Here is a 27921-nt window from a genome sequence, read left to right on the forward strand (position 1 = left end):
GGCCTGATAGGGCAGAGCTTAGATAGGTGGAGAAGACAACTGAATTCTGGGAGGAAGAAAGCAGGGTCAGAGAGAGCCGCCGCAGAGTCGCCAGAGTCAGACATGCTGAATCTTTCCCGGTAAGCCACGACCTTGTGGTGACATACAGATTATTAGAAATGGGTTGAATCAAGATGTGAGAGTTAGCCAATAAGAGGCTAGAACTAATGGGCCAGGCAGTAATTTAATTAATACAATTTCTGTGTGATTATTTCGGGTATAAGCTAGCCAGGCAGCTGGGAGCTGGGTGGGATGAAACAAAGGACCTGCTCCTCTTTACTACAGTTTGAATAGTGTAGGAGGTCCTCTGTATTTGTGTTGCTTTCATTGGTTGAATAAAGAAACTGCCTTGGCCTTTTGATAGGGAAGAACTTAGGTAGGCATGGGAAAGAAAACTGAATGCTGGGAGGAAGAAGGCAGTGTGGCAGAGGCCATGAAGCTGCTGCCTGAGACTGCCGCTGGTTAGAATCTTTCCCAGTAAGCCACAACCTCGTGGTGTTATACAGATTGGTAAAAATGGGTTGAATTAAGATGCAAGAGTTGGCCAATAAGAAATTAGACCTAGTGGGCCAGGCAGTAATTTAATTAATACAGTTTCTGTGTGGTTATTTCGGGGGTTAAGCTAGCTGGGCGGCGAGATGTGGCCCGTCCCTCCTACTACAGGCTGACACTGCTCATCTCTCAGTGGACAGTCAGGGTCTGATTGACAGCATCCCTTCTAAAGGCTCCAGAAGCCTTTGAGCCCAGCTAGCCTGGGTCAGCAGGAAAGGGTGTTTTCTCAGGCCTAATGAGAATTGCTGCGGTCTGTAACGGCGTAAACGAATGCAGACAGATTGTAAAATATATATATATATATATATATATATATATATATATATATATATAGCTTTAATGGAGAAATAGACTTACAGAACCACCGTTCCCACGGAGACCAGGAAAGCAGAAGCAGTGGCTGGGAGCACACTAGCCAAATTTATAGGCAAACATTAGCCCGAGGCGAACACACCCCCTTAGGGGCGGGACTTATCCCTACAGCGGTCAGGGGTCTGAGTGGATATGGCTTATGCAAAGGCCCTGTGGTAAGAGAGCTGACCAGAGGACAGAGTGGCTGATGAGTGAGAGCAAGGCAGGGGGAACTAGGGGCCCAGGGGGCGGGCATGGGGTAAGGTGGGGGCAGGGACCTAGACGTCCCAGAGAACTGGAAACACTGAACTGGTCAGACCCAATTACAGCCTTGGTTATTATGTATGCGTCAGACCGCTGTCAATGAGGTGATGCAGTGCTGGTAATATCTTCCTCCGTGCCTTGCATGGCTATGACAGACAGATGATTTCTGCCTTCTTTTGTGGATAATCCCCTTGATATGTGGGGACACGGTTGTGTGCTCTAGCTATGACAAGTCCTTGCAGTTTTCTCCTATAAACTTTTGATTATAGCCTTAGCTTGTGTTTTGTTCATTCTTTGGGGAGCTCATTCTGTACGTCAGTCCAGACTGGCCTGGTATTCATTACGTAGCCCAGGCTAGCCTGGTGTTCACTATGTAGCCCAGGCTGGCCTTTAACTCCTGGCAGTTCTTAGACTCTTCTGTGTTGGAATTACAGGTGGATGACACCATACCCACCTTAGCTTTAACTTTCAAATCTGTGCACAGACTACAGAAATGTTCCTCAATTTGGTCTTTCATTTTATTTTCAGACTAATCCATTTCACAACCATGCGTGTGTTGTGAGGCAGGGGTTACAGCTTCCCCAGCACCCTGTTCAAACCGCCCACTGTCTACTGAATTATTTTATGGTTGTTTTGAGAAGGTTGTTAGGGGCTAACACCAGCTTCCATTGGCATGGACACGTGACACATGAATGTGTGCATGCCACGGCACCTGTGTAGTGGTCGGAGGATGATCTTGTTAAGTTGGTTCTCCTATCTCTACAGGAGCTCTGGGGACTAACTCAGGCGGCCTGCATACCCAGTGCTGTACTCACTGAGCCTCTGCTGGCCCCACCTTGTTTTTTGAGAAGGGATCTCTTGCTGATCACTAGCTTGTGGAGTAGGCTGGGTTGGCTGGCCAGTGAACCCCAGAGGCCCTGCTATCGACCCCTCCTCAGTGCTGGGGCTAGAAACCAAATAAACAAATATGGAGGCCAGGAATGGTGGTGCGCACCTTTAACCTGAGCACTCCTGAGGCAAAGGCAGGTGAGTTCAAGGCTAGCCTGGTCTATTCAGTAAGTTGTAGGACGGCCAGGGGTATATAGAGAAACCCTGCCTCAAAAACAAACAAGCAAAAAGCAAACAATAAAATGGGTGCTAGTGAACCCATTGGAAGCCCTCATGCTTCCAAGTCACTCTGCCAACCTAGCCGTCTCCCCAACCCCATGCCGTTTTTACTTATTTCATTTCTTTACACCATCCTCCCAATTCCGTCCAGTAGGTATTCCTATCATTTAGAAGCTGGGTGAACAGAGGCTCATTGAAGTTAAGTCACTTGTGAAAGGTAGCATAGCTTGGAAAGGAAGACATCAGGACTGTAACCTGACCCGCGGATAGGCCCAGGGTGTCTGACCCGCAGTACCCTAGAAAGCCGGCCCAACCAAGACTGGCCAGACCCAGGCAACTCACCTTTAGCAGACCAATTTCCTTGACACAGTCCTGCCTGGCTTTGGCATCCATCATCTCAAAGATCTAGGGCAAGAGGAAGCCAGAAACAGATTCAAGCCCCTGCTTACCCTGTTCCTTGCCCAGCACCCAGAAGAATAAGAGTCCCCACTCTCAGCAACAGCATGAATGAGACCGTGTTCCCAGGCTCACTCAGGGCCCACGATGCCTCCTACATGAAGAGTCACTGTATCTGACTCACAGAGCAGGCGCTGAGGGCCACAGCCTCTGCCCTCGCTGAGGTCACACCCTGGTAATTGGCATGTCACCAGTGCTCCTTCTGCAGGGGCCTGAAGCCTAAGCCTTGTAGGGACAGACAAAGGCAGCCATTGGCAGTGTCCCAGCACAGCAGCCAGCATGCAGAAGATGGCCCAGAATGCCCTCGGAAAGGAAAGAGCAGACAGTTTCTCAGCTGCAGGAGCCTGACGCCCAGTGTCCTGGAGAGAATGTGAGGTCACAGATCAATGCTGACGCTATACAGCTTGTGTATTCCCATCCAGGGACTCTGCAGAAGAACCAGCAGAATAAGGGAGTCTGTGGGGAGGATTCCAGGTATGTGGTATGTACTTCCCAGCCTGACCTTGCCGCTGTGCCCCTCCCCCACTGGGACCCCACACTGAGAAGGGTCACAGAGGGCAGGCTGGACTCTGAGAGAAGGGCAGGGGCTATCTTGCTTTTCCCTAAGCTCCCTCTGGCCTGGGGAGTTAGTAGGTTTCTACTGTTCTCCTCATCTGAAAAATGGGACAATAATCCCAGCCCACAGGGCTACTGTCAGAGTCCTGTGTCTGAACACATGATTGTACACAGCAGGTACCTAATGCATACATACTTTTCTTTTCTTTTATGTTTTACAGAGGGCTAAATTCGAGTCCTCTAGGAGGTAGGGTCACGGTGAAGCCATTTGTACTTGTGGCCCTGACTCACCTGTACCTTCTTCAGAGCCACGATCTTCCTGTCCAGCAGGCAGGTGGCCTTGTAAACCTCACTGAACTGTCCTCGGCCAATCTTCTTCTCAATCTGGAAGTCCGCCAGTGAGCAGCGAAAAGACAGGGTGTTGGGGTGCCTCTGGAAGAGACAGAGGCATGTGATCACTAGGCTGAAGCAGAAAGCCTGGGACTGGACGGCTGCGGCCTCTAGGATCCCAGTATCCCAACAGTACCCCTCTAAGCAAAGAAGGATTTAACACACACCCCCAGTAAGGGGCCTGGTAAGAAGAGTGTGGGACAAATGTCAGATCAAGGGGGCAGGATAGTTCTAGTCTCATCCAGGCTCACCAGCCCCCCCGCCACAGGTCAGTAACCATTAACTGGGACAGGTTCCTCATCAGGAAAGGGAAGCAAGCTAAGTGTTTGGACAACCTGCCCATCACAGTGGCACAAAGAAACCAGACTCTGTGGAGACTGCAGTCATCACTGAAAGCCATGATGGAACCTGGCCAAGAAGACTAGGGGGGGCCTCCTGCCAGCCCATGCTCCCGCTGCCTCTCCCCTCTGCAAGGTCAATGCTGAGCTGACCTTGATTCTGGGATCTTGAGGCACCCATGGAAGGTGGTTTGAGAGATCCCTGCCTGTAGACTTGAGCAAGAGGAAGATGATTCTGTTGGACAAACTCTTAAGGAACTGCCAATACCTTACTACTCAACAAGTGGTACTCAAGAGGATAAGCTTCTCCAGCACTATTCATGCTCAACATGGTGCAGCTGCCACCTCAAAGTCAACTCACCAAAGCCTCAGAGAGACCCGGAGTGGGGCCCCACTGCTTCCCTAGTGCTAGAAAGTGAGGACTGTGGGGTGCAGTAGTGCCAGCTCCAAGGGGTGAGCTGCATCACCAACTGCAGGAGCACAGCTGAAGCCATGCTTAGACAGAACCAGGGTGGCTCCTGGGGACAGAAGTACCTGCAGAGGTGACAACACACTGTTGCAATTAGGTATCTACTGTATGCTACTTGGGGGCTGCTTTGAACTCCTGAGAGCCTAAGGCCTGGCCAGGAAAGCAGATTCCTTGTTGGATCTGGGGCTGTGCTGCTGGGGGTCCTGGGGTAAGGCCTTCCCCTCTGGGGCCCCAGCATTCCCCTGGAACAGTGGTGGGTGGAGAAGGGTGAGCGCCAAGGCTACCTGTTCTGTAAACATGGGCCTTCTTACTAGGTCAGGTACTCTGCCCAATTCTGCCATGGCTCCAAAATCTAGAGGACGTGAGGTGGTAGTTGTGGGGTAGCGGGTGACCACAGAGGTGACCACAGAGGCCAAAGTTCTAGTTCACATCTGTATAAGGATGACCCAGATGTGCAATGCATTTCCTGTTGCGACTCATTCATCCTAATTAGAGAAACGGTTTACTGCAGTGAAGCCTGGCGGTGCTGTGCACTGGGGCATGTTCAGTCCACTGGGGTGGGCAGGGTGCTTTGGGGGCAGCCTCTGCGCAGGTGTGGGCATCTCATGACACAAGGGCACCTGCGCATCAGAGTCCTGACCCTATTAATTCTGGAGGGTGGGGGTGGAGTCTTCTCCCTCTCCGGGCCAGGTCTGTGTTGCCTACCTCACCAGGCCTGTTTCCTGATCCAGGGTACCAGGGTACCCTCAACATGGCCCAGCTTGCCGAGCGCCTGAGTGCCCCTGAGCCTGTCATCCGTTCACTAGGGCTACACTGTGGGCTGCTGGCAGGGATGACACAATGGGAAGTGTCATTCCTGGCTCCTTAGAGAGGGGGTGACCCTCAGCTCTCCCTCAGAGGCAGAGAAGATGGCCAGCGTCCAGGGCTATGAGGAGGCAGGCTGCTGATCCTGCAGCAATCCGCCACACACTGCTTCCTAGCACAGAGGAGGATGGTGTGGATCAGGAGGAGGAGGATGGAGGACTCTGAGAGCCTGACCAGAGACAGCAGGAGTCAAGGGGAAAGCAGGTCCATGACAATTGTCCCTGGCCTCAACTTCCCTAGAAATGTCACTAGGCAGGACATACAGGGGACAATGGGACACCCATCCTACCCCAGAAAGCCCGGAGAAACCCAGGCTTTCTTTCCCAAGACAGATCAAATCAGGCCACAAGTACCCCTACCCCTTGGCTAATCTGAGTTTAAAATGTTTGAACCACAATACACTTTCGCCATTGAGAAACCCTTCTCCCTTTGCTCACTCCCTAAACAGGAGCATAAAATTACATGTTAGAAGGATAAAAATGCATTCGCCCAATTAATTTTCTGAAATCTCATTAAAAAATTTAGCCTGACTAAGTCAGACTTCTGACCTGAATTTTAATCATCTTTACACTGCATGGGCCTCTTCTCCCCCATACTGGTGACGCATCATTAATTTTAAGGCAACTGTTTCTATGATTTTAAAAAGCACACTTCATCAGCATGACATTTCCTGTAAATGAATTTCACCTTTAAAGACATCTGACACCATGTGGATAGGGAACTTACAGGGGAGTGGGTTTCTACGAAGCAAAATGCTTTAAATATGCATTGCACAAAAGGGCTCAACTTACAAAGATCTACACTGTCAGACACTGTGAGGCCAACCTCGCTCAGCAGAGTGGCCAATTTCAAACCACAGCCAACCTTCGCTGTTTCTACTTCAGAGCACTGGATACTTCTCCTCCGAGGCAGAAGGATTCAGTGATCACACAACACAGTTAGCATGATTCGTCACTGCCATCATCCCAGCCTAGATCTACTGCAGGCTTCATGGGCCATCAGCTCACAGAAGCATTAAGGAAATGCTTATAGCATACAGACATTATGACAGGCACTAAACATCCAAACGGCAGAATGCCTCCACAAGATGATCCTGCACCTTGATGAGAGCTGCCAGCTGAGAACACTGGCTGACAAAGGCTGGAAGGCAAAAGCCGGAGGTCCTTCTCCACCTTCAGCCCAGTACAGATGGCCTTCCTTGTGGGCTCCCATTCATCCCAATTTAACCTGAGTGTGCCCTAAGGTCTCAGCCCTAAGGGATCTTTACAAAACCCATAACGGGCTGTTCCTTTGCTACGGGCTCAATTGAAATGACCAAGCACCAGTTCTTTGTGCTTGGCTGAGGAGGTAGGGGTGTGTATATTATTCTCTCTGTTCTCCCTGACCCCTGGTCATCCACTGGACAGAACCAGCTACCCCATTCTCCACTCCTCCCCAAGCCCTCTAGTGTTCTCCTTCTTAATTTGTTTATAGAGGGGTCCCCAATGGGTCATGTATCCCAAGGGCTGGTACTCAGATAAGGGCCTGGAACAATCATCTTCTAAATTCATGAGCAAAGCCAACACTCTTCAATTGTGTATGTGTGTGTGCATGCGCGTCTGTGCGTGTGTTTGTGTGTGCGTGCACATGGAGAGTAGAGTCAATGTCCACTGTTTTCATTCTCCACTTTACTTTTGAGATGGTTCTCTCACTGAAGCCAGAACTCACCAAACTCAGCTAGACTGAACAGTGAGTGCACCCCAGAGCTCTACATGTCCCCACTTTCCTGGTGCTTGGTTACAGAAGTGACCCACTGTGTACAGCTTCCAAGTGGATGCTAAGCATCTGAACACAGGGCGTGTTTGCATGGCAGGCACTCTATTGACTGAGACATCTTGCCACATGCTTGAGTTTCAACAGCCATGAACATTTGGTCATTAAACCTTAGTCATCCACCACCCCTTCTTTGTTTTGTGTTGTTGTTGTGTGTTTGTTTGTTTTTGAGACACGTTTTCTGTGTAACAGCTCTGGCTGTCCTGGAGCTCACTCTGTAGATCAGGCTGGCCTCGAACTCACAGAGCTCCGCCTGCCCCAGCCTCCCGAGTGCTTCCATCCTCACTCCTTTGGGAAGGCTGGCATATAGATGTTGGTCTGTGAAACCCACACTCATGGACCGCTGCCCCCCAAAGCCCTGCACAGTGTGCGCATGCCTATTTAACAGAAGTGAACTGTCTGTCAGCAGGGGCTTTTCCCACAAGGAACTTTTCCCTTCTACACTCTTCAGCGTTCTTCAGGGGTTGCTCCTTCTTGACTCTATAGCCATCCACCAGAGTTCCAGTTAAAACCCAGCCTTCCTCCATGCAGGTGAGCCAACCTCACATGCCAACGCTAAGGTTCAGCAAGCAGATTTCCATGTGCTGCTGGCTCTCTCGGCTTCTGTAAAGCCACTGTTTGTGCCTGGAAGGTTAACAAAGCCATAGGTGGACTGTTAGGAGCTCTGGCCTTTCTGCTTTGTGAGGGTAGATTTAACTGTGGGAGCTCTGACTTTGAAAACTGTAGTAATTTTTCAATTATGAAAATAAAGTCCAGGAGAGGCTCCAAAACTACAGAAAAAACCCTGTCTCAAAAAACAAAAACAAAAAAGAGAAGGTCTGCACATGGAATTTCCTCAGCACCACTGATATTTCCTTGACACCCATGGTGTTGGAGTTATGTTAGAGTTAAAGTGTATCACATCATTTGGACTTCACAGGAGTCTCAGGACAGAGCTGCCATCATTGTTCCTACTGTACAAATGAGGAAACTCAGGATGAGAGGCTTTGGACCCAACCTCAGAGCAGGCAGAGCCTCATTCCAGGTTCTAAGGATGGCCTGCTAGGACACATGCCTCCTGCCATAAACAGACATGAGCTCACTGTCCATTCCAAATGTTTATTATGCTGACATGGGAGAGGCTTGGCTGCCACGCTCCTCAGAAGGGGTGAAACACAGGCACTTGGTGAGAGGACCGAGATGTGCCTGGCCAGCCCCTATCCCTGTCCCAGCCTGGAGTTTACACAGCATACTCGGCCATGCACCCCAAGTCTTTAAGCGTGGCCAGGTGACAGCCACTGCCCAGAGCAGGCTACACTGAGTGATTGCATCTAATTACACTTAACTATGTCATCACCCACTCCAACATGTGCGACAAGCTGCCGAGGACACTGTCACTGCTGCCTCCTCGCCTCGCCTCGCCTCGCTTGAGAAATAATTACAGACCTCTCTCCTCTGCCAAATGAGCCTGTAATTAACCCTAATTGCTCAAAATGCAACTGGCTAATTCTGGGAGATTAATCAAGGGGGATTCCACTGTTAGCGAATGACTTGATGTGACCAATGGCTACATTACCTAAGCAGGCCCTGCTGCTCCAGCCATCAGCATCGTGTCCCGGCCCACAACGGACACAGGAGACAAATGGCACAGATGTCCTAGGATTGTCTACATGCCTGCACAGTCCATGAGCTCACGCGGTATGTTTGTGTGCTTCTGCAGTAGGACATAGCCCTATGCCATAGATCACAACACAGTAAGAGTGCAAGCATGTACGACTTGAAAACCACTTGCCTCCCTGAGCGGGTGTCTGTAGTTTATAATTTGCACATCGGGTAGACCCATTAGTCCTCCACCAGGAGCTAGGGTGTCAGAAGCTGTAGGAATATGGCTGTTTTGAATCTCCCACTGATTTAGGTCTCTTGGCCTTTGGGTAAAAAGCTGACCCTGCCCTAGAGCATCTTGGTCCACCCAGGCACCACGCTTGCTGTTCTGCAGGCCACGAGGCCTGTCATGTGCTTTGCTTGGGCTCTGGAATCCTGGGGTTACTTCTGATTTGTAGTTTTAAGTTTCTATCCCTGGAGGCTGTGCGCTCCCTAAGAGTTGACCTGGGCCTGCTTCACACCATCACACCTGAGGCAGTGCACTGCACACACAGGATGTATTTGAGATACAGATGTATCTCGCTGACTCACTGGTACAGACCATGCTTCTGTATACTAGGCTAGAGATGTCCTCCATCTAGGAGGAAGGGAAGACCCCCGCAGGAATGAATTTTCCAAGTCCAGAGCCATGTGGGGGCATGCACACAGGGTGGGGGAACTTGTGGGGGGGGGATGCTGTGTGTCAGGGGCAGGATCTTCTCAGAGAGTAGCATCTGGCCTTGTGGCTTGGAAAAGACTGAGAAGAGCATTCTAGGTCAGAAAATAGAGCTGACAAAGACACCGAGTGTGCCTGGCACTCAGCCACCTTTAGAACAGTACCAGGGGTAGCTGGGTCCTCCAAAACATCTAAAGCCAGGATAAGGTGGGCACAGGGAGACTACCTCTAAACCACAAGACTGAAGACAGCCAAAGACAATTCAGACCAAACCCGACAATGGTCCAGGAACAGAAGAACTTTCTGTTCATTCCTGAGTCCTCCTCTTCTTGCACAGAGCTGCACACTCAATGGAAACCAAGCATCTCTGAAGTAGGTACAGGCCCAAGGTACCCGAAAGCATTCAAGGAGATGTTTTACAAGGAATGAGGGGTTGGATGAAGGACCCTCAGTGTGCCTGGGACAAGAGAATGGGCTTACCTGTGGGTCTGGAGGGGGTGCAGGCCCCAGTGCATGGCAGAGATTGTTCAGACTCCCTCCATGGGGCATGTGGCTGGGCTGTCCTGCCATCCTGCATGCCAGCCTCACGAGGTCACAAGCTGCAACAGAAAATGCGGGCCTGGTCACTTTCTCCTCCTGACCACTTTTTCCATTTCAATAGATGGGCAAGCAGAGGGCACAGCTATCACCTATTCACAAGTGGCCAGTCTGGGACTCAACACTCCACAGGATACCTTTTCTCTCTAATGTATCACCTCAGTTGCTAGGACTGTCCATTGGAAGGGGGAAACTGAGGTACTCTGCAGGCCAGCCAGGAGGCTGTATTATTTCCTGTTGTTGTAATAAACCAAAGTGAATGACCAAAAGCAACCTAGGAAGAAAGTTTATTTTGGCTTATGGTTCACATGGTTAGAGTCCATAATGGCAGGGACAACATGGCAGCCAGAGACAATATGGCAGCAGGCCAGGGAGCTGTGAGCTTTCACCCTTTATCAAAGCATAAAACAGAGAGGGTGAACTGGAAGTAGGATGAGTCACATGATTCAAAGCCCACCTCCAGTAATGTATTTCCTCCAGCACCTATCTGACAGCGGTACCAACTGGGAACCAAGTGTCTAAATCCGAGCATATGCAAGACTTCTCACTCAAACACCACGAGAGCCCAGATCCAACCCCACACTACCAGATATCGAAGCCTCATTTTTTCCCTGCATCCTTTGAGCAGGGGGCGAATCTATTCTGCTGTCTCTAACACCACCACATAAAGTCAAGTGGGCAGGAGAGAGAACAAAGGCAGACTCTGGCAGCACCTTCAGGAATGATCTCATGTCCCCATCCCTGCTAGACACACTAGAGGGCCCAGGTTCTGTGTGACCCTAGTGCAGGGTAGCTCATGTCCAGGGCTGACCTGAAAATGCTCCCACTATGCACCCAGACCTGAGTAAAAGATCACTAAGTGTCTCCCCCATTATTACGTCCCCACCACACAAGCCTCTCTGGGGTCAAGACCAAGGCTGACTTGCACGGAAGCTTTCTGGCTGGGGAAGTGAATGACACTCAGCCCCGCGATCCTTTTGCGTGGGAAAGTCTGTATGCACCCTGGCAGGATGCCTTTAACACCTTCCTTGTGCTGGGACTGGGCTCAGGGTCCCATGAGGCACCTGCAGAGGCATCAGTGTAGCTCAGGTAGTAAGAAAGCTCACCTTCTGTGTCCCAATCCTAGTCTGAACTCCAGGGTCCTGACCCAGGCTACTGAGAAGCTGTATTAAAGTCCCTGGGGAGCCACAAGTCCCTATGAATCATGGATGACCTTTCTAACGCACATGAGCACTGGCCAGTTCTGTTTCATTCACGTCTGTTTAAGTCGCATTGCAGGGCCCTAGCTGAGACAGAGTTTGCATCAGCCCATTTTCTGTTACTATATCAGATTGCCCGAATCTGGGAAACTTCATAAAGGAAAGTTTTACTGGGCTCCAGTTTTGGAGAGCCAAGGGCTTGATGCCAGTGTCTGTTCAGCACTGGCAGGAACCCCTTGGTAGCTGACATCACAGCGCAGGGACTCCTGTGGACAGGGCAGATCACATGGCCAGACAGCAAGCCAGACTTGAGTTTTTATAGCAATTTAATCTCTTGAAAAACAATCCTTCCTGGAGGCAGTGCCTCATGACCTAATGACCTCCCACTAAGCTCTCCCGTTTTAAGGTCCCACAATCTCTCAGCAGCAGTGAGACAGGAACCAACACACTGCTATGGTTCGAACGGACATCCTCCAGATCTGGTTGGACTGTAAGGCCTCTGAGTCTGTGAGCAGCCACACCAGTCGGGAGTGTTTGTAATTTCTGGGTGCACCAAGGGCACCTAGCCCACTGCAGTGTGAGCCCTGGCCTGAGCTGAGTCCCCAGGCACCCACATGTGAAACACATACTGGAGACATGTGAAGAAGGAACGACACCACTGTCAACTTCTGCCCTCTGTATGCACACACAGATGTGCATCCACATGCACATCTGCACACACTCTAGGAGCAATGAAGGTAAAGAACTGCCCAAGGACAAAGGAAGGACAGTGCTGTGAGCTCCAGCTCACTGATTTGCCCTCACTAGCCGGCCAGCAAGGCCCAGGGATTCTGCTCTTGCTGTCTCCAGCGTGTGTTTCATATGTGGGCGCCTGGAACTGAGCTCAGGTTCTCATGTACACACAGCTAGGATTTTCCCGACTAAGCTGCCGTCCTCACCCCTCACTGCTCTTGGGGGCACTTTATATACTCTACAGCACATAAACTCAACAGAAGGTGAGGCCTCAAGGGACAGAGACAGACTGCAGAGACCCCTGCCAGCAAGGGCCTCTGCCAAGACAGCCATTCCTGGCCAGCACACGCATGTGGACTCCTGACTATGACATTAACCTTTGTTGTGGCTTGTGCTCACATGTGGAGATACACACAAACAGCTCTGACTGAGGATACACGTGGCATCACGGTGGGCCTCTCCCTTCCTGTACCCACCCTCAGAGGCCTTACAGCGATGCAGATGGGCCCAATTGCCCTCAGAATCTCCCATCCCATCTTCTCACCATCTGGCTGAGCATCCTGTTGCAGCACCTCCCAGCCCCCCCTTGACACGGTGGAGGAGCAGGGTACAGAAAGCCCCAGGATAAACAGATAAGCACAGGAAGCTTCCTCAGGCACTGCTGTTACTCGAGGGAAGTCTGTAACAACAAACTGAGTATGAGAGTGAGCCATGTAAAATGCGCATGAATTTGAAGATGAAACCAGAGGCTCCCGCAGGCTTAGCAGCTGGTGCGGGCAGCACCCTTCATATCCCTCAGGGTGACATGTTCACCGTCCTCTGCCCTTAGGGGTACCTCTGGGAAAAAGTTGGAGAACTGTCTTCAGGAAAGGTTCCATCTTTATCTCAGAAGGCTCCAGAATGGGCCCATAGGCTGCCCTGCCCGGCCATTCATGTATTCGTTCTCCTGCCTATGTGCCAGTCTGGACCATCTCTGAATTCCCCTCCCTCATTTTGCCTTGCTAGCTCCAGCCCCCAGGTGTTTGGGGCCGGGGAGGGGTTGTGTCTGTACTCTCACTTACCAGCCGGGACCCTGGCAAATCTCACTGAGGTGTCTGGCAATTGTTTGGGAAGGTCATGCCTCCTGGAAACAGCTGTGTGGACTCAAGGTGCCAGGACCACGACAAAGAGGCTCAAACCACCTCAGAAATAACAGATAATGATGAAGACAGCTGCAGGGGCCTTAATATTTTCTTCATCCCTGCAAACTTCAGCACAATCCCACAAGATAGAGGCTGCAATTATCCTGTTGAACAAATGAGGAAACCGAGGCACAGGAGGTTGAAAGGCTTGCCTAGGTCATACGGATAAGCAGGGGGGCTAGGACTTTGACTTAGGTGGCATCCTTTTCCTGAAGCCACCACACTGCCATCTTTTTCAGAAGCACTCTGTAGATGAAACCTGCCTTCACTCAAGAGCAACGTGGTGGCAGTGCAGAAGTTTGGGGGTAGGTGACCCTAGGGCTGGTGTTCCAAAGGGCCTTTCCACCCTCCAGATCACAGCCAGCTGTCCACACCGTCTCTTGTAGCAAAGCCCAGCATTGGCGAAGGGCTGTCAGTCAGCGTAGCCCCATGCACAGCCCGGGAGCACAGTCAGGAGGACAGCACCCAGAGGGACCTCCAGATGGAAGGACTGAGGGCCCTTCATTATGGGCCATGGTTCTCACTCGTCCTCAGGGCTTTTGGGAAACTCATTTTATAGGTTGGGAAACTGAGGCTCAAAGCCATTTTGCCCACTAAGCTACAGATGAAAATTTGGGTTCAGACTTTAGTGGCTCTCCTTCCAAGGCTTTGGCAGTCCCCAGAGAGTCTGCAGTGGTAGTAATACCCCAGGGGAAACCTGACCTCCTCACCTCACACCTTTCTACAAAAGCCTGCTCCTTTCAGAGTCCGATGCAGGAAGGCATCTGGAGGGAGACAGAGAGTGCAGGGACAGACCAGAGGAACATTCTGTGAGTAACACAGGGAGTCTCCTAGCCCTCTGACCCCAGGGATTCCAGAACTCCCCAGCCCCAGCCAAGCTGCAGAGCAATGAGGCAAGGACTGCCAAGCCCAAGCCAGGGGCCAAAAAATGTGTGGAATGTGACTCAGAGCCACAGGCCTTGCGAACCATCTCAGACCACCTTTCATCCCAAGTGGACAAGTGCCCATGCTCTGAGGCGCGGTGCCATGCATACGCCATTGGTCTCTCACTTGGCTCCTGGCTTTGGTGTGAAGAGAAACAAAAAGCCAGCACGGGTCTACCAGGCAGCCAGAGATAAACCTGGAACAGCCTGGGGCTCAGGAGGGGCGAGCTGGAGAGCTAGGCGGCTCATTTTCCTACAACCAGCACCTCTTCGTTTGCACGCATGGGAAACGGGTGAGCCATCATATGGACTCTGGAGTATCTAGGTGGACTGCATATTTTAATGGACGTACACTAGAACCAGGGCTGAGTGCATGGAAGGTGCCAGAGGCTCTGGCTACTGTAAGGATTATTTATGCTAACCCTCACTGAGTGATGGAGAGTAGCTGCCTCCACACACGGCAGTGTGGCTTGGTGCCCTAAGTCACAAAGATACCCGTGTCCTCCTTCATGTGGCCACTCTGCCTGTCCTTGGCCGAAGCCTTCGCTAGCATGGCAGGAGCCCTGAGGAATCAGGGCAGGCTAGATTCTGTTTTAGATTGGACTGTTAAGTTCCAAGTGGCCTTTCTCCCAGGACTGCCACCTGGTGCTTGCCTCCCAATAGCTGATGTCTTCATCTCGGGATAAGGCCAGCTATTCCCAGAGGCTCTCTGTGAGGATGACCCAAGACACCAGCAAGGCCCTCCGCAGAGCACACAAGCAGCCAGCTCCTGATGTGAAGCCTAGTCTGGGTGCCTACTTCCTGGAGTCCATAACTAACCTGGAGAGGTCACAGGCTAGAACTGGCCAAGGTGCAGCCTAGACCTAGAAGCCAGAGGCCCAGTAAGGAGACAGAAGGTCCCAGGTCCCAGTCATCTATGGGGGTCAAGGCCAGTATAGCTTTGGCCAACATCCACAGGTGATTTAGCATCTCCTAAGAAGAGGTAGGGACCACTGCCCCCACTGTGCAGATGATGAAAATGAGGCTCCAGTAAGGAGCATGCCTTGTCAGAGAAAGACTACAAAGTGATGGTGGTGGGCACACCTATGCTCCTGGCCCTCAGGAGGCAGAGTTCAAGGCCAGTCTGGTCTACCAAGTAAGTTCTAGGACAGAGTACAAAAAAAAAAAAAGCTACAGAGAAAGCTTATCTCAACAAAACAAAACAAAACAGAAAGACCATGAAGTGGATAGGGCACCAGCTGACCAGCTTCTCAAAGCGATAAGAAAGAAGACCAACTGGTGAGTGCTGCCACATGGACCAGCTGGTGGAGAATTGGATAGCATCATGGTGTGTACTACGTCTGTTCCAGGCGATGGTTAGAATCCACGTGCTGAGGAGGAAATGAAAGTCAGAGGGGTTGAGTGACAGCTCAAGGTGACAGGCACAGGTGATAATCAGTCTGCCTGGTCCATCCACACTGCCTTGGAAGCGGGCACAAATGCATTTGATTGATTGAATGAATGAATGAACGAATCCAGCCCGGACACGCAGCTACAGCTGAGGTGCACTGCCCGGGCCACTGTCCCTTCTTCATTGGTCTCGGGATAAGCAGATGTTATTCATTTATTACTTGACAGGAAACAGTCAGAGCCAAAATTCTGGGAGCCTGTCAGCTGGAAGACACAGGCTGTGTCTGGTCCTGTGTCTCTTCACCCTTGCCAAGCCCGCCCCTTCGAAGGACACACACTGCTCAGATGCTGTAGCTCCACGGCCAGAAGACACCTGGCTTCTCTAAGTGCAGGCCACAGTGAGGTGCATGGGCCCCTTTCCCAGGCAGTGAGGCCTCCCCAAGGTAGGCTTGAGAGACATGTGGTCAACTCCCTGGAGCTGTGTGATGCCCAGGACTGCACAGAGCTCCCACACATTCTCTTCTCCCCTCCCCTTCTTATTCCTCCCCTTGCCCCTGCCCCTGGCACCTCTACCTAAATCCACCTTCCTCCTGCCAATCTAGGATCCCTTTGGGGTAATCCAGGCCCAGACACAGGCACACTCGACAGTGCTCAAATCAGCTGCGGCCTGTCCCTCCTGAGTCCACTTCAGCAACCATCTCAGAACCACGCACAGCCTCACCTTCCCTCACAGCCTTGAGTTTTGCTGATTCTGCTCCCAACCTCTCCCTCCTCAAATCTCCTCCTAGACTCTCTTCCTAGGAGTCGCTGCCCCTGTCCCATCACGGGGCTTCAGGAGTCCTCTACTCTCTGATTCATCCCCTGACACAAGGCTGGTAACCAGCAAGTCCTGGCAATCTTCCTGTCTCCTACTTCCCCAAAACCCCCACCATTCATGCTGTATTTTTGGGCATGTGCAGTCATGCCCAGCTCACGCGTGCTGGGGATCTGAACTCAGATCTTCATGCCTACACAGCAAGTGTTTCTACCCACTGAGCACCACACCCCTACCCTAACTAGTCTGCAGTGACTCCAAGGCAAAGGCCACAGGTCAGAACGAGATGTTCCCAAGCCACGCCCAACAGGCACTCCCACCCTCCCAAGCGCCCCTACCATAGCTACACTACAGAGCCTGCCTGCCTTCCCACACACCCAGTCTTCCCAGCCCTCTCCATGCATCAGCCCTCACCCAGATCTACTACCCACGGCCTCTTCATTCACAAAGTCACACTCACCCACCAGGACCAGGTTGTGGGATCGTGGGAAAGTGTCATCCCTGCCCTGAGTTTCAAGTTCCTTAGATAAAAGGGGCATCCATACCTCCCAGGGTGGCCAGGTGGTCCCAGAATGGCAGGCTCCACATGGATTTCTGCCTAAAATCAACACTTAGGGACACAGACTGCTTCCTTTGCCGTCGAATCTGCTTCTGAAGCTGGTTCACGAGCAGAACTGACCATAGCATCATCTTCAAGCTGCTAGGCTGTGGGGGATGGAGGCCCTAGATGAAGGGCCTGGTGCTCACAGATGAAGGTTAAACACACAGGGCTGTTCCTGCAATGTCAGGGACGTATAATCTGCCCAGAAGGCTGGGAGCAGACATGGGCAATAGTCTGGTGACCTCTGCGCTATGAGACCATACGAGAGCCTCCCCCGGACTCTTATGGTGAGCTTGACAATCTACAGAACCCATCTTTATGGAATATGCCACATGTACTTTACGAAGAGTTTTGATATAGTTACATCTTAAGCTTTATTGTACACATGGGATTAATTATCACCAAAAACTTTTTCACCAAATTTTGTTGTGCTTAAATATTAATAAAATAAAATATTTGGGGTTGACTCTCAAGAGTTTGAACCAACACTGGCTACTAAGTTGTACCTAACCAAACTGCCTTCTTGCCTCCCACAGATCTTTACTCTGTCAACCATGGTGGTCACAGAGGCCACAACACACACACACACACACACAGTAGGCTGTGGTGGTCACAGAGACACCCCCAACACACACACACTAGGCTGTGGTGATCACAGAGACCCCCCCCAAACACACACACACACACACACACACACACACACGGCTATGGTGGTCACAGAGACCCCTCCAACACCCCCCCCCCACACACACGGCAGTGGTGGTCACAGAGACCCCTCAACACACACACAGACACACACACACACACGGCTGTGGTGGTCACAGAGACCCCCCAACACACACACACACACGCGCTGTGGTGATCACAGAGACCCCCCCAACACACACACACTAGGCCATGCCCAGGTCTGGCATTACAGGAACCTAACGAGAGCTGACCAAACAAACTCTGACAGGCAGGTGGAGAGCCCCCAAAGCCTCAGAATCCCTGTTGTCAGAGACAGAAGTTATCAAGCGACTCAGCCAAAATATCCAAAACAAATCATACCACACACTGAGGAGTTCCCAGGACTCGCAAAAATCAACTGGCGGCTCCTGGTGACGCTCCTGTTACTATTCCTAGGTAACAAAGAGGCTAGCAATAACTATCTCATCTTTTCCTTAAAGAAAGAGAGAGACACTGGGGTTCTGTGGGGAGGCCCTGTTTAAATTGCTCAAGATAAAGCTGAGATCTGCTAAGTGTGTCCTCTGTATACAACCCCACCTGTGGATATCTGGAACCTCCAATTTACAGATTAGGAAACTGAGGCACAGAGAAGTTAGATATATATCAAGTTAGTAAACAGTGGGACCCGTGGGACCCCAGCCCGACTCTTCAAAAGTCTGGGATTTCCATCACTTGCCTGGAGCGATTCTTGGACATCTCAGTAGCCGGAGGCTGGGGATCTATTCCCCATGCTCCACACAGTTCCTAGGAAACCCACCACCCCATGACTCCTGCTGAGCCCCCAACCCAGAGATGGATTTTCTCAAGGCCTTGGAAGCTTGGTTCTCCTTTGCCTGAAATGGTCTATTGGCAAAATCCACAATACCCAACTGCACAGCCTCCTCCAGAGAGTATTCTTGGATTCATTCTCCTGTGTGTCACTCGGGGCTTAGTTCTGGTCCTTCCTGAAGTTTCTGTCCTTCCCTCAAAGGTAGAGATCAAGTCACTCATCTCCAGGGCTCAGTGGGCACAGAAGAGGGCTAGGCAAAGGCTGCCAGAGGCTTCAAGGGAAGAGACTGGCATGCCTGACAGCCTGGAGAGCCAGGGCTATGAAGGGCACACTTCAAAGCAGAAACTCTTGAAAGTAGAAACCCATCTATCCTGTATCCTTTCTCAGCTACTGTTATCCCACAGCCAACAGCAGGAGGAGAAAGCCATTAGAGTAGCCCCAAGGTCTGTCCCAAGCTTGCCCCCAGGCCCAGCAGAGTGCCAGCCATCCCTAGTAGATGTTCAGGAGCATCCCTAGCTTCAGATCCCACGGAAACGTGCCCCACCTGTCCTCACCACGACACCAGGAGTTCTAGCAAAGACTAGAAACTACTTAACAGGATCCTGGCTGTTAGTGCCACAGCAATGGTCTCTCAGGCTAGTAACACCGCTGTCCTCCCTGGCTGCCCCTGCTGGCATGCAGCTGAGGAAGCAGTGGATAACAGAGGTGCAGCGAGATCAGGTGACCTGAGTTCAGGCTCTGGAGGTCTCTGGAGTCTGGCTCCCTGTCACTTGCTGGGCAGGCCCCTAGAGTACAAGCAACAAGAAAGGGGGAAGAGGCCGGGCGGTGGTGGTGCACACCTTTAATCCCAGCACTCGGGAGGCAGAGGCAGGCAGATCTCTGGGAGTTCGAGGCCAGCCTGGTCTATAAGAGCTAGTTCCAGGACAGGCACCAAAGCTACAGAGAAAACCTGTCTCGAAAAACCAAAAAAAAAAAAAAAAAAAAAAAGAAAAAGAAAAAGAAAGGGGTAAGAGTTCCCACAGCAGGAGACTGGTAGAGCTGGTACCTTCGGATGTGAGCAGCCCCAGGGCAGGGCTGCTCAGCTGAGGGTTGAAGGCTGATGTGACGCACAGAGCCTCTGAGGATCCAGATGATCTCTCAGGACTAAGGTGGCTGAAGGACACATGGCCCCTCCATCTGTGCTTGGGACTTCCCCTTCCCAAGACTCTGGTCCCCAGACACCACCAAAAGGAAACTCCCCCACCACGCACTGCTCCAAAAATAGCTGGGACTGCCACCTCTATGGTGAATGGAACTTATTACAGCCCCCACAGAGGCTCCTGCTTACCAGGAAGGACAAGCTTGTGGCAGTGGCCACCAGATGATACAGAAACTTAAAACACTACCAGAGTCCACCTGAGATGGCCTGGTCAGCTCCTCATTTTATCCACCAGGAAACTCAGGCAGAAGAGGAAGAGGTCACACATGCACACGCACACGCGCGCGCGCGCACACACACACACACACACACACACTGCCGCTACCCTCAGTCGCTGCCATGCTCTATAGGCAGGGCTTTTCCCTCCAGGCTATCACTGCCACCCATCACCTGGCACTTAGACACTGGATGCGATTAGTCAGTCTGGATCCTTCTCAGATGGTGGGTGTGTTCCATCCCACCAAGCATAAAAGTCCTTGTCCCTCTAAAAGCCTAGCCCTTCCTGGCTGGCCAGATGGCTTAGTGGGGAAAAGGCTCACTGAACAAGTGTGAGGACCCAAGTTCCAATCCCTACAACCCAAGTAAGCTGGATACAGGAGCATTCCCTGTGAGAAGGGGGTGGTGCAAGGGCTGACAGCTGCAGTGGTCCTTTGATCCCCACGTGTATTCACACACATGAATGCATGAACACATGCATGCACTTTTAATAAAAATAAAAGTTTGACCCTTCCTCTTCTTTGCTTGTGAGGCCATGAATGAGGGTCTGTCAAACACCAGAGTGCTGGTCTGCAACACCCCCACTATGTGCCCTGGAATTCTCACAGATTAGATGGACAAGGACAACCCTACTGTCCCAGTATGCCAGAGGACTGTCACATCACAGGGGTCAACGTGCTCAGCTCTGGGCCTGACCCCTAACAGACACCCAAACAGTGGGCTCATTGTTTCGCTTGATTCCACCCTTACTCAGGCACTGGGGTTTGCTCTCTAAAAGAAGGCCAGAGGTCCAGGAATTGCGTTCTTGGAGCATTCCCAGGCTTCCTCCCAGACCCTGCCCCCACTTTTTCAAGCCCTTCTACTTGCCTCTTCCATGCAGAAACTGTGCTCAGAGTAGAAAGCCCAGGGCGCCACAGACAAAGCCCTTGTTCTTACTGGGGCCACGGCCAGAAAAGCATCCAGCAGTGTCCCAGAAGGAGCAAGGATGGTCACCATCACTTCCTGCCTGCTACCTCTTCATCCCCAAAGTCCCAGTAGCTAGACAGGTGGGCAGGACTAGACCGAGGAAAAAGGGTCCCAGCAGAGGACACAGGACACAGAGGCACAATGGCAGACCGGGTTCAAGTTCTGACTCTTCCACACGCCACACCATGTTCTCTGGATCCTTACAATTTACTGTCCCAGGCCTGCTCCAGGCTTCACTCCAGAACAAGAGCTACCTCTACCCTGCACCCATCTAAAGTCCCACTACTGTGAGGACTGACATCGCCATATGGCGGCTGAAGCTGCAGAGGATGTGCTGTGCCAGACTCTGGCACTGGGGCTCAGCCACCTGCCAATATACCTTCCCCGCCGGCCCCAAATGTCAGGCATATGCCTAGCAACGGCTCCCTTAGTGGCAGCTGCTTGGTCCAGGCCAGCCATCCATAGCAGCTCGACTCCAAGGCCAGGGCCTGGGTATGATTCTCCCAAGGAGGAAGTGATCACAGACCTGTGTCTTCCACAACCTCAATAGTCTGGTTCACAGAGAAGGTTCCAGAAAAACTGGGTGTGGCCCTCCTGAGAACCACAGTAAGATTCCTCCGCGATCTCCAATGGCCACATAATCCCGAGTTCTGCAGCTCCTTCCTATGGCTCTGGACCACATGTTTCTGAATGTGAGCTGCATCTGGAGTATGCGGCCATTGTTCTCAAGGGTAATTTTTGTTCTGCCTGTATGGAGGTGCGGCACATGTGTGATTTTGTGTGCATGTTCACACATGTGTGTGGAGACCAGAGTTTTCAATCAGCATCTTCGACTGTTCTCCATGTCCTGTACTGACACGGAGCTCTTCACTGACCGTGAAGCTTGCCCTGGGACTTTGCTTCCTGCCTCCCAGCACTGGGATCACAGTTGGGCCACCACAAATGCCCAGCTTTTTATATAGGTCCTAGTGACCTGGACACTGGTCCCCATGCTTACATGGCAATGTTCTATCCACCAGGCTATCTCTCCAGTCCTTAATAAGTGGCCACTTTTAACTCCACCTGAGGGACTTTGGCTCTGAGTTGTGGTGTACACAGCATGGTGGCCCAAGACTTACAACCTGGGCACCCACAGGACTGCTTAGTCTCAGGAAAGTCCAAGACTGTCTCTGGCCTCAGTTTCCCCACCTACAACATGGCTCTGAGGTGATCCTTTTTGTGTTATTTTTGACAAGGGTGATGGGGGATTTGTCTGGGGTACCCTGAACTGAGCTGGAAATTTGGTGTCCAATCTCATGCTTAGCTCTTCCAGGATACTTTCTGCATGCTGCTGCTCCCTCCCCCATGGGCTCCCAAACACAACCGCAGCGGCAGTTTGTGACTGGAGAGAATGCTACACCCAGAATTCCCCTAACTGCCAGCTGCCGAGCCAGACCTCTTGAGGACACTGGCAGTAAGCAGGCTCACAAAGCCGCCCTGCAAGGCAGTGTTTTGCACCTACAGATGACGAGACAGCTTTGTCCACTGTGTTCCACCTGGAGAGGGAGAGCTTAGCTGGTCCCTGGGTGGGATACGTCCCTGCCTTCTGGGAAGAAGCAAATCTGGGGGCGGGGGCGACAGCCATACCAAAGTGCTTTACTGTGCTGCTCGGAGAGATGAAGGGGGCTTCTGGGAGGCAGTCTGACCCAGGCTCTGGAGTCTGAGAGCCCCAGGTTCAAATCCTCTGCTGCCTCTGTCCAGGTACCCCTGTAATTCTGTCTTCTGAAAGCAGGGGCTTTTGCAGGACCCACCATGTGGGGTTGTATCAGCACGTAAGTGCCTTCCTTCAGTTGCCCAAGCACACAGGAGCTCACGCACGGCTGCTGTGACACCGTGAGGATGAACTTCAGAGCCGAGCAGTGCTCGGTCAGGAACAGATCCCTGCAGCACACACTCTGTGAAGCCATTCCTCGTGCTCGTGGGAACCCCGGGAACCCCAGGCTTGAGGCACTCAGGGCCCGCAGAGACAGTGTTTCACAACTTCCCGTGATGAATCTGAGCTGCCCCTCCCCCACCACTCCAATAACATAAATCTTGGCCTGGACTGGTAAGGGACACTGTATATTTACATGACAACTGTGCCTCCTGATCACAGGTCTCGTGGTCCTGGAGGCAGCGCATGCAGGGATGGCTGTGTTCCTAGGAGAGTCACTATTTTCTGATGACTTTTATTGTCCATTATATCCTGGCATTTACAGGGCTCTGCTCCGGGCCTGGCAGGAATATGGCACATGGCGGGCTGGGGCGGGGGAGTGGGGGATGCTGCATATCCTAGCTATAATGCTGCAGACTGTCCTCTGGGTTCATCCACCCACCAGGTCTTTGTGTGACATACAGATCCCAGAACCTCAGTGTGGGACCTGAGGGCATATGGATGAGATAGTTTCTGAAGCCCTGGTGGCCTTGGCGGAATGGTGGGTGTGTTGTGGCATTGCGCACAGCCTGGCGGGGAGAGGAGGTGGGCAGGGAGGCGTGCTGAACTGTCTAACACTGGCTTGAGGAGCTTGGTAAGCTTTTAGGGGTTTTATGAGACAGTTGAACCCAATCATGGGAGGAAATTAGCAAATAGCATAAATCAAGGGAAACTGGTTTGTCAAACATTCTGTAGGGGCAGAAGGGTTGCCCACCAGAGCATGGGCGAGGACGCAGGCTGAGGAGCCGTGACTCTGAGCACACTCCTTCCCTTTCGGAGCCCTAGCCTTCCTCTGTATAGCATGGGCAAACACCAAAGCTCCTTGGGTATGAGAGGACTGCCATACATTACAGGAGTTCCCTAGTGATGTCTGCCTATAACAAACTGGCTATTGTCACTTGTCATTAACATGAGCACCTACTTTGTATCAAACAGAAGGAGTCAGAGACATAAATATCTTGGGGTATGTGGCACTCCTGATGGTCTGCAGACGGATTGTCACCCACACCACCTCACAGGAGCTCCTGCCAGCCTTGGAAGACGGGCAGAGCAGGAATGGTACTCATCTCTGAGGTAAGGAGAGGAGGCCAGCGGGGACTGACACCCAACAGGTCCCTGATCAGGCATCACAGTAACTTGGTCCCACTGGCCTGTTGTGGCTCCTGCCTAGGAACTCCCAGGCTAGCCAGGCAGTCCCCTGTTGGTACTGGGTCATCCAGGAAGAGGACAGACAGGAGATTATGTGTCTGCTGTCCTGGATTCTGTTCTGGGCTCCTGGCTTCCCTGCTCCACATCTCTTGCCTTAGGGCTTTGGGGCCTGACTCTCAGTGCCCCTGATGTAATACAAATGATCTCCTGTAGGCCTCCTGGCCTGGTGAAGTGTCCACAGACCTCCACAAGCCTTATGTCAGTATCTGTTGTGGCCCAGGTGGTCCCAGGTGAGAAGGAAGAGAGGACTGAATATGGCAAAGCCCCCACGCACTGTTGCTGGCTTCTTCATCTACACATTTCACAGAAGCGGAAACTGCAGCCTGGAAAGTCTGTGGTCATTGTCCCCCACTCCCATCCTCCGCCCCCATAAAAGTCAGACTCACACCCTAAGCTGGAGTTGCCAGATATCGTGTCTGGGTGCCTAGCAGAAACAAGGACACTACTATAGTCCTGATACCAGGTGGCCCACAGCGAGGATACCCCAGACCTTCAGCCTCAGCTCGGAGCGGTGGCTGTGTCAGTGTCCTGGAAGAGTGGGGAAGGTGCCGAGAGAGAGAGAGAGAGAGAGAGAGAGAGAGAGAGAGAGGAGGGCTGATGACTCAGATAACCTTTGAGGCAGCAGACAGAGGAAGTGGGTGGCATTTCTGGGGGTGTGCCTAATTTCCTAGAAGGATGCGTCATCTGCTTTTGTTTAATCAGCAATTATCCTGACCATCCGCAGCCACCTGTGTTTGGGGTGCACCACATGGCTGGCCTATTTCTGCAGCAATCACAGGTGGGCAGGTCAGAGAACAGACAAGACAATAGGCTGAGGGAGTAGAAACACAGCAGGGACTCAAGGCTTCAGACACCTTGGCCAAGAGGTTAATTTTTCCATTTGCAAGAACAGAAGAGACCCTCCAAAGCTTTATACGAAAGAGATGGAAAAATGGAAAAACAGCAGCTGAATAGCAGGCAGCGAGGCCTCTGCCAGCCAAGGAGACTCCAGACGCTGAGGGTCATGCGACTTCCTCCAGAGAAGACAGCTGAGAAAGTCTGACTGAGCAGGAAGGAAGAGACATCTCCACGAGACAACAGATCATGTGTGCAGCCTCAACTTCTCCACAGCCCAGCTACATGACCAGCCATGAGTCCTTAACCTTCTAGGGGCCTCAGTTTACCCTCGTTCACCGACTCTGTGCCAAGCCCAATTCTGTGTGCCTGATAACTACCTAATCCCCTAGCAGCCCCGTGAGGCAGGGCTGCTATTATCTCCATTTTGCAAAAGGAGAAAACTAAAGCACTAAGGCGGGCTACCTGAGCCAGGGGGAAGCCAGCTGACCTGGCTCTGCAATGCCCGCTGCTGACCATGGACAGTGGGTGCTGGCTGGTCCCTAGCATTCTTCCTGTTCTAACAGAACACTGCATAGTGACTAGAGGCCCCAATTAGGCAGCAGTCACAGTTTGGAGACAGTCTCAGCTACTGCTGCTTTTTGGTGAAGTCTAATTTCTTCAGTACATTTAGCAGCCTTTATAGGCCAGGGCCCAGGAGTCCCTCGGGAGGCCCCCTGAGTCACAGCAACGACTGGCCTGTCTCTTTGAGGCTTGCTGAGAGGTGTCCGTGCAAACAGGAATGGATGACCCTACTGTGATGTCCGTTTTGGAGTGTTACACACAGGTCAGCCTCGAAGACTGCAGGAGGGAGAATGCCATTCATGTGTCCAAGAAAGAGAGGAAAAAAACATCTATTCATAGTCAGACATAGCTGTTCTGTGGAAGTGCCACTCCTGATACAACAAGCAGACATGCTGTGTGAGGGATTCCGGAAGACTCTGACCTTGGAGCAGTCACGTGGAAGGCTCAAAGACTTGGGTGGCCACTAAGCTTTTAAAGTATGCTTGGACATTCAATCATGCAATTCCAGAGGGAGCATGGTTCTGACCTAAAACCCAAGCTTGTCTTCCCAAACAAAATTCTTCCAACATTTTTCAGTTTAAACAAACAGCCAGCCAATTTGGTTTCCCTTGACTCTCCTGAGTAAGGAAGGAAACAGCCACTAAGTCACATGTTTATGCCCTTCCCCATGCCACGCACGGGCCATGGATGTGTACGCATCAACTCACACCATGAGGCCAGCGCTGATGTTTCTATAAGGTAAGAAACTGGGGCTCAGAGAGGAGCAAACCCACAGGGCTGGAGACAGCAAAGGAAAGGTCAAAATCTGGGGGTGGAGGCCAGGAGCGGTGGCGCACACCTTTAAATTCCAGCACTTCAAGGCAGAGGCAGGTGGATCTCTGAATTTGAAGCCAGCCTGGTCTACATGGCAAGTTCCAGGACAGCCAGGACTGTTACACAGAGAAACCCTGTCTGAAAAAGCAAACAAACAAAAAAACCAAAACAACAAAAATCCAGGGCAGGGGATGACAAGAGTGTTCAGTGGGTCAGAATGGTGCGGTCTCACGAGAGTCTGAGTTCTAATCCCCAGTGTTCAGGCACACCTGTAACCCCAGCGCTATAGGGTGCAGACACAGGAGGACCACGGTTCTCACTGGTTGGCTGCCTAGGTACAGTTTCAGAGAGACCATTTCAAAGAAGTAAGGCAGGAAGTGACAGAGCAGGACACCGATGTCCCCCTCTGACTGTTACATACACAGCAAACACATGCGCACACCCACAAATCCAGTGTGGCTTTGTGAAGTATGAGGTGAATCCCGCAGAAGCTACTGACTGCAAAATTAAGAGGTGGCCTCATCAGAAATGGACATGCAGGAAAAGTTCTGGGGTTGGTACATGAGGTCCTGGGCTCTGGGTGCACATACTCCCTTTACAGGCATCTGGAAGCCTCTAGAAAAGGGCCCTGGGGTATAATGTGCCCTGGGCATCCACTCACTATGCCCAAAGGAAACCGGACTATCTAGGGACCACCTGAGTCCGCTTCCTCAGACACTGGGATCTATGGGGGAGGGTTGTGCTGAACACTCAGGAACTTTCCTGGCTCTATTCACAGTTTTACCAACATAAGATCATCATTTATGAACTCCACCTGTAGGTACCACCATCTTCCTCCTCCTCACACTAGGCCTCCACCTCACAGAAGACCACAGAAAGGGACCTAGGGCGAAGCAGTATTTCCTCGGAGCAGGAAGTCCCTGGGAGTGAAGGGCAGGGTAGGTGTTCAAAGCAGAAGATAGGACATATGCCTTCTCACAGCTTCTTAGCGTGCGTGTGCAAAGAATTACACACTGGGAAGAACCAACTGTGGGTGGGGGACAGAGACCACAGAGATGGCAGCAAACCCGAGGAGTCTCAGCAAGTCTGTTCCACAGGGCTCTGTTCTCCCTTCCAATGTTCTTTTTATGTAGCACCAAGTATTGGGAACTGTCGCTAAATGGGTCATGTGAGCATCCAAAGCCTGTGTTCATAGTTCATGCCCACATTTGACCTCCATTGTATGTGCATGGAACAACAGGAAAGAAGCAGCTGTGGAATTCTTCCGGGGAGCCCTGCCAGCAGGCAGGTCCTCAGGAACAAGGTGCCGTTGACCTGGACTGTTCAGCAAGACTTTACAAAGCGACTACCGTGTGCCAGGCCCAGGCCCTGTGCTGGGCACAGGAAGGATTTACACCCTCACACTTACCTAGTTTCCCTTCCTGACCTGGAGGACCAGGATGTTACTTGTACTTCACAGGAGAGGCAAGGGTGAAGCTTAGACTCCGGGTACGGGATGTGCGTGCCTGCTCAGAATTTCTCTGGGATACCCGGAACTGCCTGACCACAGAAGCTTTGCCAAAAGAGATAAGGGTCCCTGGTGAACAAACAGGGACCGATTCCCTTCCTTCCTCTATCCACTAGCTGGCTGCCAGAGCTGAGAACGGAGCGGGATGGCAGGGCTTTATCACTCTCCAGAGAGTTCTTCCTCTTGGGCAGCCAAAGGAGAATCAACGCTAAACTCTGAGACGCTCTAGGTCCTCAGTT

The 27921-nt window shown here is 51.8% G+C and overlaps 1 protein-coding gene across 3 annotated transcripts in view; it reads right to left on the bottom strand.

Moving 5' to 3' along the window:
• Positions 1 to 27921, bottom strand: part of Nek6 (NIMA related kinase 6) — a 74825-nt gene that overhangs the window by 23601 nt on the left and 23303 nt on the right. The window contains exons 2-4 of one of the 3 annotated variants that reach the window (XM_041674235.1): positions 9974 to 10092; positions 3622 to 3756; positions 2656 to 2718 (exon numbers count right to left, since the gene is read on the bottom strand). In XM_041674235.1, the coding sequence (XP_041530169.1) occupies positions 2656 to 2718; positions 3622 to 3756; positions 9974 to 10063 (288 nt within the window). In that variant the 5' untranslated portion in view covers positions 10064 to 10092. Of the gene's footprint in view, positions 1 to 2655; positions 2719 to 3615; positions 3757 to 9973; positions 10093 to 27921 lie in introns of all 3 variants that reach the window. The other 2 variants (XM_041674237.1, XM_041674236.1) reach the window with 2 other exon arrangements.

Source organism: Microtus oregoni, unplaced genomic scaffold (genome assembly GCF_018167655.1).
Source record: "Microtus oregoni isolate MIOR12 unplaced genomic scaffold, Mior012 000025F_ref0000491, whole genome shotgun sequence".
In the NCBI taxonomy this organism is placed as follows: Eukaryota; Metazoa; Chordata; class Mammalia; order Rodentia; family Cricetidae; genus Microtus; species Microtus oregoni.